This window comes from Lotus japonicus, chromosome 1, assembly GCF_012489685.1.
Source record: "Lotus japonicus ecotype B-129 chromosome 1, LjGifu_v1.2".
NCBI classification, from domain to species: domain Eukaryota; kingdom Viridiplantae; phylum Streptophyta; class Magnoliopsida; order Fabales; family Fabaceae; genus Lotus; species Lotus japonicus.
The window spans coordinates 6,422,246-6,435,676 of NC_080041.1; the positions used below are offsets into that span (position 1 = coordinate 6,422,246).

The 13,431-nt window shown below is 36.6% G+C and overlaps 1 protein-coding gene across 2 annotated transcripts; it reads right to left on the reverse strand.

Annotated features, from left to right (window-relative positions):
- Window positions 1-598: 598 nt before the first annotated feature.
- Window positions 599-9,058, reverse strand: LOC130733280 (auxin response factor 6-like). 2 transcript variants are annotated; one of them, XM_057585408.1, is made up of 14 exons: window positions 8,517-9,058; window positions 7,797-7,909; window positions 6,792-6,890; window positions 6,650-6,706; window positions 6,421-6,579; window positions 6,230-6,314; window positions 5,922-6,012; window positions 4,906-5,070; window positions 4,678-4,800; window positions 3,698-3,773; window positions 3,413-3,560; window positions 2,200-3,272; window positions 1,625-1,821; window positions 599-1,162 (listed from the first exon to the last, which is right to left on the reverse strand). In XM_057585408.1, exons 1-14 carry the CDS (start codon window positions 8,560-8,562, stop codon window positions 961-963), a joined length of 2,634 nt encoding a protein of 877 aa, XP_057441391.1. In that variant the 5' UTR covers window positions 8,563-9,058; the 3' UTR covers window positions 599-960. The 2 variants fall into 2 exon arrangements, with proteins under 2 accessions (XP_057441391.1, XP_057441392.1); XM_057585409.1 differs by lacking the exon at window positions 8,517-9,058 and adding an exon at window positions 7,628-7,704.
- Between the last annotated feature and the right edge of the window lie 4,373 nt (window positions 9,059-13,431).

Here is a 13,431-nt window from a genome sequence, read left to right on the forward strand (position 1 = left end):
AAAAATTTACACTGTCAGTGCATAGAAATTAATGTCAAAAAATAAAGTAGTGTTATATGTAAAAAAAAACATCACATATTCTTTCCTCCTTCTAAGTTCTGATCCTCGATTTTTTGCAAATTGTAGTTTTAGTCTCAATTCATAGATTAAGGTATTTATTTTATTAAATGGTGTTGGTGTAGTTGAACAGTTAAAGATTTGGGTGGAGAATTAAAAATAATAATCAATTGCTAGTTAAATTGTGCAACAAAAAGGGAAATATTTTTAACACACTCTTTCAAATACATTTTTTAACTATTTGTAGAAAAACATGCGAGTCCTATCAAATTTAATCTATCAAATTAGTAGAAAAGAACACATTTGTTTACTATTTGTTGAAATCAGTGAAACACATGGTTGTTAATTGACCTATGCTTGAACAGCAAATTGCAAAACCAATGGCATGTAAAACTTGATCTAACAAATAAAAAACTTCTGGCTAACCAAAAAAGAAATCACTTTTAATGTTCTTTGTGTATAATATATTGCAATTAGTTGTTCATCAAAAACATTTCATTATAAATTTCGCTTCTTTTTATCTTTATATATGACTCCTCACTTCAGAAAAAGTTGCCAATGGCCCAGTACAATATCTGTTACTTATGATGCATATAAATCTTGGTGAGTAATAGTATACAAGACAAATGGAACTACACAGAAGCTCCCCATTTTCAGTTGCAAGAACTCAAAGCTAGACACTAATTAACAACTGCTATAAGCAACTAACCATTACAGAAACAAGGTAACCTATTATAATTTAAATTTACAGTCATTTGCTGTTGATCTATATAGACCTTGCAGAATCACTACCATGTCAACCATTGATGTGTGTATAAGAATGTTGGGCCAATCCATACATAAACGTCATAAAGATTCTGCCACCATAATTGTCCAACTAAAATTACTTAGAAGCACAAAGTCCTAGTAATGAAAAGAACCCATTGGTGCCACGCCATTTCTCGAACTTCTCAACTCTTGTCGACTCGCATAATCATCACAAGAGTTGCCATTGTTAGAAAGTTTGTGACCAGGGGAAGAAGTAGAAGTAGCAACACTTCTGCCCATTTCTTGCACTTCTAGTGGAGATAGTATCTTGATGTACGAGACATTGTTCACAAACTCCCTGCAAGAAAATCAAGTGTTAATATTTCTTTGCAGAATCAAGAATCAGTGAGTCTGGTAATCGTTGTATAATAGATTCTGGAGCCAGAATTAATTATGGGGAGAAGCTTATATGAGAGAAGTTGATTCAAACATAGTTATTTCTTGCTTTATTCTTTTTTGGTCAGCAATAAACTTTTAGCCTTATACTAGTTAGGATGACATGCAAGTTACTGAGTAGTAAATCTTTTCTGGTTTTCTCAGCAATAAACATGTACTCAACATCAATGAGGAAAAACTTCATAGGAAAAAAAATTTAGCAGAAACGATAATTGAGATTCACAAAATGAAAAAGTCTATAAAAGAAATCAGTAAAAAATCCAAATTATGTAAAAATGAGTTCTTAATTCATTAATCAATGAAAAAAACTAACATAATATGCTACAACTTGAACTTAAATGACAACAGGCATAGGGTCACTTACTGCCAGGGATCATCACCAAGAAGAAGAATGTCATTCTCCCTGTCAACAAATACAAGCTGCCAGCCTGATCTCAGAGTCATAGGGTCCTCCAGTTGGCCTTCAAGGCCAAACATGCGAGCGAGCTCACTGCGCAGCTCATCATAGCTGCTGAACTTAGAAATGTCCAGTGACCTCCCGAAGGACCCTGACTTGTGAACCTGTCAAACATACATCAGAATACTCAACAAATAAAACTAGACGAGTAGTCCTAGACATTAGAGAGTGTCCACTTACTAAATGGAAAAATAGCTGTCCTACAAAAGAAGATGAAATGCAAACAAAAACTAGTTTCAATTAAAAAAATCATCAAAAGCACTATGTAGAGCTTTTATAAAAAGAGTCCCAATATCCATGTAAAAGAGAACCAATTCAACATTGAAATCTTATATAAATATATTTAACTTGACACTTGAACCCATGGTATAGTTTATAAAGTGATGCTTAATTTTGGTAAATGATATTAAAACAAGATTGCACAAAAAAAAATACATAATAAAGGCATACCACCTATAAACAAAAATGTAACTAGCTATTACCTTAACAAAGGTTCCAGTTGGTGTATTTGCTTGGTCTACATTTTCAGAAGACTGCAAGAAGCCTGATTCATCCACACAGCTTGATGCTGCGATGTTTGAACTAAGGGGGAAATCAGTGCCCGTAACACCATCACAGTTTGAAGCAGAAAACGGCAATGATAATGAATCATTCACATTCCCTATATTTCTAAGGTTTTGCATGCCATTTTGCAGCATAAGAGATGATGGATCAACGTTAATCCCGAATGGAAGATTGCTCTGAGGATCAGCAGCACCTTGGTATGCAGAATGTTCTCTTCCAGGAAATGGGGGCAAAGCAGAAAGCTCAGAAACATTTGATTGTGATGTTCCCATGTTTACCACCTGAGGCAATACACAATTAGCAGCAGCAGTTGGAACAGAATTGGACCCATTCAAATTAAGAAACTGGGATGTTCCGTCCTGAGAGAATGAACCTAGTAGACTCTGGAAGGTGGAAACATCAGAGCTGGAAATATGGTTCCTGATAGGATTGGGAAAGCTTTGCTGTTGGCAGTGTGAAGCTAGGGCTTGCATGGGTGGAGAATGAGACTGTGTACCTGATGACAAATTGGACAAAGGAGAAATGACATTTTGTAACTGCTGCTGAACAGGCAAGTTTTTAAGTTGCTGCTGTTGCCGCTGATCACTATATGGGTGGTAACGATGCAACTGTTGTTGCAGAAGTTGTGACTGAGTTGGCACCTGGTTTTCTTGAAAATTGTGCACAAAGGTGTTTTGGGGCTGAGACTGTGATAATACTGGCCTCTGTACCTGAGAAGCATGATCAGATGGAACGTTTGTAGCCTGCTGAAACTGCATAGATTGGGAAGAAGATTTTGAAGGATTCATGGTCCTCATTTCCTGGAATGCAGCAGAGGTCATTGCTTGGTATAACTCTGGATGGAGACCTGGAGTAGAAGCATCCAATCTTGGTTGCACCCATGGCGTAACGCCAAGCCCCTGGAAGTTCAATGATTGCATTCCTTGATCCCCAAGCCCACCTTGGAGCCACAATAATGGAGAACTAATGCTCATGTCACCATCCTTGAGACCTGATTACACAAAATGAAAGGCAAAGAAATAGCTTAACTCATAGGTGAAGATATCATCATGTACCTTACAGCAAAAAAAAAAAGTCAAAATGATCCCAGAGAATTCCATGACACATTTTATTAACAAAACCACCATATACCATATAAAGAAGGTGGTCCTGAAAGCCAAGGGCGCCTTAACCTCAAGGGGAATGAAGATGGATACATTGGGAATGTTGTCAAAGGTTCAATCTCCCACAAGGAAACTCTCGGCTGCCTCTCCCCCGCAGTGGACTCATCCCAGCCAACCTACACCAGTAGACAAAAAGTTCAAGAACCGAAATTCTAAACTACATTTAAAGAATCCCAGATATATTTATAACTGTGCTAAATTTCTCATGGCAAAGGTATATAGCTGTTGGATGAATCGACCAGTCTTGACAAACCTTCACAGAACGCCAGTGTGAGTTTGGCCAGCGGACCGAATCTAAATCACTAATACCTGTTATAGTACCCACGTATCTGGACAAGAATGTGTTACAGTGAGTGAATGCATCAATGTAAGAAAAACCTCACAAAACACGGGCTTTATGAAGGACATAAGCAAATAATGTGTGGCTAATCATCTGTAAAAAACCTTCAACTTTTGGGAGGACCTAAGTAATGCATCAACAGTCATATTCACAGTTACTAAGCAAACATGCACAACAAAGTGATATGAAATGGTACACAGAAAATTATTTAGAATAATAACCATGGTTAGAATATAAACTGACCATGGTGAGAACCAATATGGAGAAAATGCCAATGATGAAGTTCTCCGGTTAAACATGTGGCGGAATTATGTGCAGTTGTGTGCAATTGTGATTGATAACCGCAGTACTCAGTGAGTAGCATTAATCCTTTCTTTGTGAATACAATGTAGAACACACAAACCAAAGTATTATGAGGTCATCACCATACAAAGAATATCCTAAATTAACATAAATAACATTCAGAAAGTAAAATTAAAGGTCAAATAACTCCATAGGTCCCTGTACTTTTAGAGAAAATTGAGTATGTTCCTATTGTTCAAATTTGGCATTGGGTTAGGTCCCTATAGTAGCAAAAAGAGAAATCGGGTCCTTGAACCCAACCAACCTTTAGCGTATTACAGTAACCCAACTGGGGAAAAAAAAACAAAACACTTTGAGGAACCAACTACAATTTTGAAACTATAGCGTCCTTTTTATTTTTCCAAAAAGCATAAGGACCTGAAAAGTAATTTAACCGACTCAATTGCCGTTCTAAGTCATAGAACAAAAACATAAACTGAATGCTTAATATATGGGATGAGAAATTTTAGTGCCACTGAGCTTATGTTTCTTCTTTGGGAAGGGACTCTTAGTAATTAGATGAGGGAATATCTAAGGCAAGTAATACCAACCGGCGGACACTTGATTCTTCTGTTTCAAAGAGCATCCTAAATCGCATGCCGACAGAAACTCGTGTATGATACACCGCTTTAACGTACTTGGCCAAAGGAATTACAAATTCAGATGGGCTTGCCCTGTTGAGAGAGAGAGAGAGAGAGAGAGAGAGAGAGAGAGAGAGAGAGAGAGTTCAGCATGGGTTGTAGTGTAATAATGCAGATCATCCCACTAGAATTACAAACCTAGGATTATAGAATATGGTAAAGCGACTATTTGTGGAAGCTGCATGAGCTGCAGCAGCAAGAAGGCCAATGTGCATGCTATCACTTGACAGAACCGATGATGGCATAATGGTCTGCGAACGATTTGCTCGTCGAATGCCCAAGAGTAGTTGATTCTTTTCATTCCTGATATAAAAACAGGAGAACTGTTACAATTATATCTTATTATTCATTTCAATAGATTTTGATCATGCAACCATGGTCCAGAATGTATCTGTAATTACTGGTGATTTTGCTAGGCAAGCAGGCTAATAAGAAAACACCTAATTATTAGGGCAAGAAGCTCCCATGACAGCTTATTTTAACATAATGTATAAACCATAACATGATTTCTACTCTTAGTCCAGCCCTCCAATAACTAAAACCATGCATAACTGAAGCATAACATGTCCATACATATATACATACATGTGCACACACGCACACGCACGCATATTTCTATATACACATATGAGGGATCACTTACACCAGTATAAGACTTTAATGCTCTTGCATCATTCAATAACTTTTTATCGGATAATTTTATTCTAAAATTCACCATCGGATTGAAAGTTACAATCTTATGGATCCTGTGTGTGTGTGTGTGTGTGTGTGTGTGTCTATGTATATATATAGCTGCTTCGTAATTGATATATGACAAAACTAACGTCATATATACTTTGAAACATGAATATAAGAACTACTTGATAATATACTTAAGGTTGTTAAAATTTGACACAATTAATCCAGGAAATGAATAATTTTGAGTCAGCAAAAATCACATTCTATGTAAAGCCATCAATGATGCAAGAATGCTGAAATCTTACACCAGTGTAAGTTGCTCTCTCTCTCTCTGTCTCTCTCTCTCTCTATCTCTGTCTCTCTCTCTCTCTCTCTACACATACATCTAACAGATTAGATGATGAACATGAAAGAAGAGAAAAATGAGTTGAATATTTAACAAGTCAAGTACATCGAAATTTCATAATTATAGGTACCAGATGAAAAGGACTGAATCACCGGCAACAAGCCTTTTAGCACTGACAAAGACACTCCATCCTGTAGTCAGAAGATGCCTTTTAGGCTGACCTACAAGTGATAATAGAAAACTAGTAAGAAGAAAAAAAAACATTCAAGTAACAATTTAAGCAATTTAAATTATGTCAGATGACACATCATGCCAGTTACTGCTAATCTTTCCTTGGTTTCATTACACACAATCAGTCGGGATATATGATTGAATATATGTCTGAATATATTACTGTTAACTGCAAATAATTTATTCCAAAAACCTTGAAAAACTCACCTCGGAATATATGTCTGAATTTCCATTCGTTGTCATTAAGATCTCTCGCAATTAGTTCTTGAGCAGGAGGCTGCTGTGAGTAATCCTGAGAAACAAATTAAAGAAAAATATATCAATCAGGTCAAGATCTGACAAACTAATTATTATACATCATATATAGCTGATAAAATCATGAAGCCAATATGACCTACAAGAGGAGGGAAGACTTTTTCAGCTGCTCTTCGAGGAACAGAAAATCCTCCATGAGTGCTGGTATCACTTGCAGTTAATGTTTTACAGAAGTAGTTGGTTGGTTGTTTGCTTGGAGTACCCAATTCTGCAGGCAGCAGATACACCTCCTTTTGCTCTTGCTACAAAATGACTCATGTCAAAAAATGATAAAGTACAGAATAAACTACCAAATAAGAGAAAAGTAAGTACTGGACTTAGAGGTTGTAGAGTCATTTGAGCATAAACTTCATCTGTTTCAGCATCTGCCTGCAAGTTGCATGCTTAATAAGTTCAGAATGCAAGACCATAGAAATATTCTCCGAAGTAGACTTAATGCAAACATTATTCTTACATGCATTGTTTCATTGTGAAGTTGACAGATAAGCTGTGGCGGCAAGTTGGGGTAATTAGGAATATGTGCATCTACTTCCCTGTTAGTTGAAGCAGCAACCTGTAAAATCAACATCAAAGTTGTTAAAGAACTGAAAACATATAAAAGTGAAATATATGAACAGAAATAAGCTCTCTGGAAATTTCAAATGCAACAATAGATTACAAAAGATGAACATATGGTTTGATCCATAAGAAAATTAGAAAATGGAATCATCATAAGTTGATGCACGGTAGAGCCCCATCTGCTCTACTAGAAAACCCAAAGCGCTAAATTTTACCGTAGTGCTATATCCATAATTGTAGAGGAGACTTATACCTTGATCATCAAACTGACCAATGTTCACAATGTTCTAGAACCGAAATTCTGATAAAAATTTAACTAAAGAGTTGCTCATTTCAAGCATAAAGTAATATCATGTGTTATTACGGATATGATTTATGAGGTAGAGCTGCAGCAGCAACAACATAAAGCAGGAAATCAAAAGCTCGATATAGCAGTTTGAATATCTCTCTGACTCGGTCTTAGACGGCCTCCCTCCCTCTAGGAATAACAACTTAAAGATTAATAAATGACGCCCGCTAACATTAACTTACAGCTTACAGCTTTTCATACTTTCAGAGTATTGCTGATCCACTAACTGAATTCATCCTATCTGGTCAAGTACTAAATCTATGCTATCTTAAGATTATGAGCTTGCAACAGCACAAGCATACTTGCTTTCGTCCAGATATACCAAAAAAAGGAAAGTAAAAAGTTAAAGTCTACTCCGCTAAATAGCACAACTATCTGCTTACCAAGATCATGTGGCTCTACATAATTGTTGAGGTTCTGATAATCTTTATAATTTTATGCCCTTTCTTGGGCATAAGAGCTTCACCAAATTTCCATGAAAGGCCAAAATAAAACTAAAAATAAGTATGTGCCCTAAATCCAACTTCTATAGATACAAGTAGTATTACTGACCTGCTCACTGTGACCTTGGGGAAAGTAGACTACACGGCTTCCAATGGGAGGCAGGGAAACCAGAGGGCCAGCACATGCATGCCAAAGTTCAGAATTCAAACATTTCTTCTCCCCTATACAAATCACAGGTTAATATGAGTCAGTATACATGAAGTAAATCATTCCCAGCATTGCCCGTGTAATCATAGAGGATAAGTCAAAAGGACACCATAGTCCAGTATCCAGCCAACAGGTTGCTAATTGCTATCAGTAATAAATGTATAAAATCAACTACATATTTTATCAGTTGAAATAACATCCATAGACCAAATTCCAAATACTCAAAGCAGGCATGCATAGAGTTGTATATCGATAGTTTTTTTCTGATAAGCATTTATAGATAGTAATAGGATCTTATCACCTAAAACTCAAAATCAGCACCAATACATAGGAAGTTGGAAAAAAAATCAGACACGAATTTAAGGTTGCCCTTGACACATACTATGATACTAAAAAAACAGATAAAAACAAAAACATCAGAACATTGATAAACCTCAGTTCATGCCGTATAATGCCAAGAAGAAGAAAAAAGTACCTACTAGTCCTAGTTTAAGCAAAGACAGAAAGAACAAGCACCAACAAATGAACAGGTCAACCGAAAAACAGAGGTAACGACAAGATAAGGTTAGGGCCAAGGAGCAACATATAAAGCAATTTTGCACAAAAGAAACAAGTTACTACCTTCTTCCTCAAGCTGTTGATCAAGTCCAGAAGAAGAAAGCTTCATGCTTTCAGCTACAGATGAAGTTCCAAACTAGTAAAAACCCAACCCCATGAATCAAGCACCCACCCCACCAACCCTTCCACCCCAAAGTTTCAAACTTGAAGCAACCCACAACACGTTAGCTATGTCTGCAACATCATCCAAAACCGTTTGCAATGCAATATCCACCAAACCTCGTGGTTTTCATTCAAATCTAGCTCTCTGCAACCCCAAATGCAAAACCCTAACTTCCCAGATCTTAATAGAGAAAAAGAAAAGCTTAGCTCACAAGAACAGTGGAATCAGTGGGAGCAAGAAAGAGGTGAGTGAAGTGAGAGAGTTGCATTCATTTCATGCTTTGTGGATTGGAGAAGAAGGTGCAAGAGAGAGAGAGAGAGAGTGTGTGATGTGAGAGAAGATGGAGAAAAAGAAGAGTGTGAATGCAATGTTACAGTGATTGGTAATAATTGAACCTTGTTCGTGTACAAAATGGTTTGAAAATACGTAACTTGCTGTGTACTCTGTAGATTTTTGTTGGATACTGCACTTTTCAGACAACCATGCCAAATTTGTAGGTGATAGCTGATAGTGATAGATTTCAGTCTTCTTGAAAAACACACATAGCTATGGTAATTAACTAAATAAGTGGTTTAATACAGTGGTTCATCGCTTCGTCTCTTAAGTAAGTGGTTTAATACAGTGGTTCATAGCTGATAGTGATAGACATCAGTCTTCTTAAAAAAACATACATAACATATACATCTTCTTCTAACTTTAAGTTTTAGAGTTCTGATTTACTACACACATGTGTCATTTTTTTTTTGCATGTTTTTGGACCTATTAGAAATTGGGATGCTTATACTCAACCACAAAAGCTAGCTCAAGAGTTAAGGTTTGCACAATTCTTATGAAAGCTATCTATGCTCTATCTCTAGCCAATTTTTTTTTTTTTCGTATATGTCAATTGTTTTTTGTTTGGTGATATAGCTGAGAAAGAAAAGGAAATGTTGGAAAATAAACTGTCTTCAAGTTCAAAAGCTCTTGATGATTTGAATAAACAGATGGAAGTTCTTTGAAACTAGATTCTGCACAGGAAACAATTAAAACTCGTAAGTTCTTTGTTAGTTTAAAACTTGGTGAAAATTTGGTCTGAATATGCTTCGATGTGTAAATATGCTTCTATCCTTACTATAGGTGATTATGAGCTAGAAAAGCTCAAATGTTCTGCAGAAGAAAGAGAGAAATTTCATACAGATGAACAGTGCACCATAGATGCTAATCCTATGAAATATTACTTTTAAGACAAATTACCCTCTGTCTGTTAATCATGTATCTTGGTGAGTATTTCAAGGATGGAGTTGCTTACTGATCATAGATGCTGCACATATTTTTCATGCCTCCTGAAGTCTGGCTTTGGGGCCTACAACTATTTTGTGCAGTATCAGCTTCAGAACCTTATGCAAGCTGTGATCATTGATTCTCTAATGTGTATTTTTTAGCACTCTTGGAATTTCCTGTTATATATTACAGGAATGGGTGCCTAAGTGGCTTATGGCTTATTGATTCTCTAATATGCATTCATTGGTGTGTATTCAGTTGGCTTGCTATTGACTCATCGTTTATGTCCGCCTAATTGTTCTGTGTTCACTAGGTTGTGATTGGGGAGGGGCTTAAGATTTATGAGGAATGGGTGAGAATTTGCTAGACCCTCTGATATACAGTCACAGATCAAAAAATTTGTGGAGAGTTAGGTGGGAACTTGCACTTTAATGAATTTTCACCTGCTTTTGATAAGTCTGGCCTTTCTTGAAGAAGTTTGATGAATATCAATCTGAGCTCTAAGAGCATCAAAAGGAAAAGGTAGTTTTGTTTTAGTCTCCAATAACGTATCAGTTGGTACCAAATTTGAAAAGACCACTTGATTTCATTCACTTAGCGGGTACTTTGAGGGTCTGATTTGTGTGGCAGACCGAGAGGTTGCATAAGGTTCTTGAATTTGTGAGTGCTTTACATGATTTATGCACGGTCATTGGTATGGACTTCTTGCTAAGATTTTTTAACACTAAAAGAAGATAAAAAGCAGAGGCTGCACAAAGTAATGCATTAAGAACATTGTTTTATTTCCTTTATTATTATTATTATTATTATTATTTGTCAAGACTGTTTAACTTAATATGCTTTCAAGTATTAATAATTTTCGCATACTATGATTTTCTCTTGCAATATATTCCATATATCTTTTCAAGAAACTCCTATGAGTTCTGACTTTGGCATGGGATTTTCATTTCTGCTTCATCCTCTAAATTGAAACCATGTTGTTAGAAGATAAATTAGAGCAACTCTAACCCAAAATTCTTATCTGGTTTCTTAACACACTATTCAGCACTATTCAGCACTATTCAGCACTATTCCTGTGTGCCCGTACTACCACATCAAACTTAAGAAACTCCTAAGAAACTGAAGAAGATTTTGCTTCAACCCATGGTTTCTTAAATTACTATTTGAAGGGTCTCACCCGTGTCCCACCAAACAACATAAATTAATAATATTTATTTTCACTCAATTTAGATTTAACATTTAATACTAAATCAATACTTCAACTTAAAAATAATTTAATTAAAATTAATACGAATTTAATTTAAATTTAATTTTACTTAATATTTAAAACAATTAAATTTAAATATCGGCATGTTAACTTGAAACAAAAATAAAAAAGTACATTGTGTTTTTTATAGCAAAAACAATTTTATTGAATGATAGAAATAAAGACGAAAGAAAATACATGACAATGAAAAATAAGCAACAATACATTTGAAATGAAATACATAATAACACTTGAAGGTTAATTTTCATTATTCTCGTTTTCGGGAAGCTGCCAAATATGCTCCACCAAGTCTGCTTGAAGTTGGTGATGAATTGACCTATCAATTTGATGTGCTATTCTTTCCAAGATGTTTCTAAAAGCGGTAATAGAACCACTTACTACTTCAGCATCCAATATGTTATTATTGACCTGATCATAAACAAAATTACCTCGGTACGTGTTGCGCTCATCTTCAACAATCATGTTGTGCAATATGATGCAAGCATACATTATTGACTTCATCTCATTCGGATGCCAAAAGCGTGATGGACCACGAACTATTGCAAACCGAGATTGGAGAACGCCGAATGCACGTTCAACGTCCTTTCTTGCTCCTTCTTGTCTTTTCGCAAATTTTTGCTTTTTTTCTCCTTGCGGCATTGGGATGGTCTTCACAAATGTAGCCCACGGGGGATAGATACCGTCTGCTAGATAGTATCCCATGTTATACATTGTTCCATTCACGCTAAAGTTCACCATGGGAGCATTTCCACTCAAAACCTCATTAAAAACCGGAGATTGATTTAGCACATTAATGTCATTGTTAGAACCTGCAATGCCAAAAAATGCATGCCAAATCCACAAGTCTTGTGATGCCACTGCTTCAAGCATGATTGTGGGCTTTCCATGATCACCTCGGGTGAATTGACCTTTCCACGCAACTGGACAATTCTTCAATTCCTAATGCATACAATCAATAGAACCCAACATACCTGGAAATCCACGAGACTCGCTCCATTGAAGTAAGCGGGTAATGTTTTCCTGGTTCGGGCGCCTCGAGTATGTTTCACCAAATACTGCACACACACCTTCCACAAAATTCTTTAAACACTCAATTGCAGTACTTTCACCAATTCGAACGTACTCGTCAACACTGTCAGCAGGTGATCCGTACGCCAACATACGAATAGCAGCGGTGCACTTTTGTAATGGTGACAGGCCTTGTCTTCCAACTGCATCGACAGACATTAAAAAGTACGGGTCATGAGACCCAAGGGCCCCTACAATTCTGAGGAACACATGCTTTCGCATTCGAAACCTTCGTCGGAAAAGCTCTTCCGTGTACACAGGATTTTCGGAGAAGTAGTCATTCCACAACCGCTCGTTCCCAGCTTCACGATCTCTCTCTATCACCTTTCTTGTTCGCTTGGGCCTAACGGTGTTGGCACGTCGTTGATAAAACTCCATCTCCTCCTGCATCATATCTTCTATAGTCGTGTCATTCATAATATCGTCAATAATTACGTCGTAAATGTCCAAGTCGGCCATATTGTTTGGATCCATTCTATGACACAATGAGAAACTATCAGTGTAATTGGATAGGAGGAAGACAATATGAGAGGACAAAACAACTCTTGAATGTTGAGATGAATGAAATATGACATGTATAAATAAGAGAAACAACAACGGCTATATTCTCCAACGGCTATATTCTCCAACGGCTATATTCCACAACGGCTATATTCTCCAACGGCTATATTCTCCAACGGCTATATTCCACAACGGCTATATTCTCCAACGGCAATATTCCACAACGGCTATATTTCCCCAACGACTATATTCTCCAACGACTATATTCCCCAACGACTATATAGAACACATAAGTAGAAACGCAGTCCACATTAAGAAAAATTCGAATACTGAAATTACAACATTAATGCAGAATACATAAGTAGAAATGCTAAAATTACAACACTGATGCAATACACATAAGTAGAAATGCTAAAATTACAACAGTAATGCAGAATCAATAAGTACAAATGCTAAAATCACAACATTGACACACATTAAGAAAGACAACAACAAGAATTAAGACATTCCTAGTTCTTTCATGGCGAATTCAACTAGGCGCTGATGCGTTGCTAACTGCACCTCGTTCATTTCAGATGTGTCCTCCATAAGGATATCTTTGTATTCCTTCAATAACCGCGCCTTATGAAGTTTGTTTTTTTCCTTTCTCACCTCCAGTTCTTCGGTCTTGAGCTTCTCAAAACTCGCCAGGAATCCCAGTTTAGCTTTCCCGATGGCTA

Bases quoted from the DNA above. Each gene is read 5' to 3' on its own strand.
- LOC130733280 (XM_057585408.1), bottom strand. From the start codon at position 8,562: ATGAAGCTTTCTTCTTCTGGACTTGATCAACAGCTTGAGGAAGAAG. The intron at 7,910-8,516 runs GTAGTAACTTGT...TGATTTGTATAG, and splicing joins TCAACAGCTTGAGGAAGAAG to GGGAGAAGAAATGTTTGAAT. The intron at 6,707-6,791 runs GTAAGAATAATG...TGCAACTTGCAG, and splicing joins TTCACAATGAAACAATGCAT to GCAGATGCTGAAACAGATGA.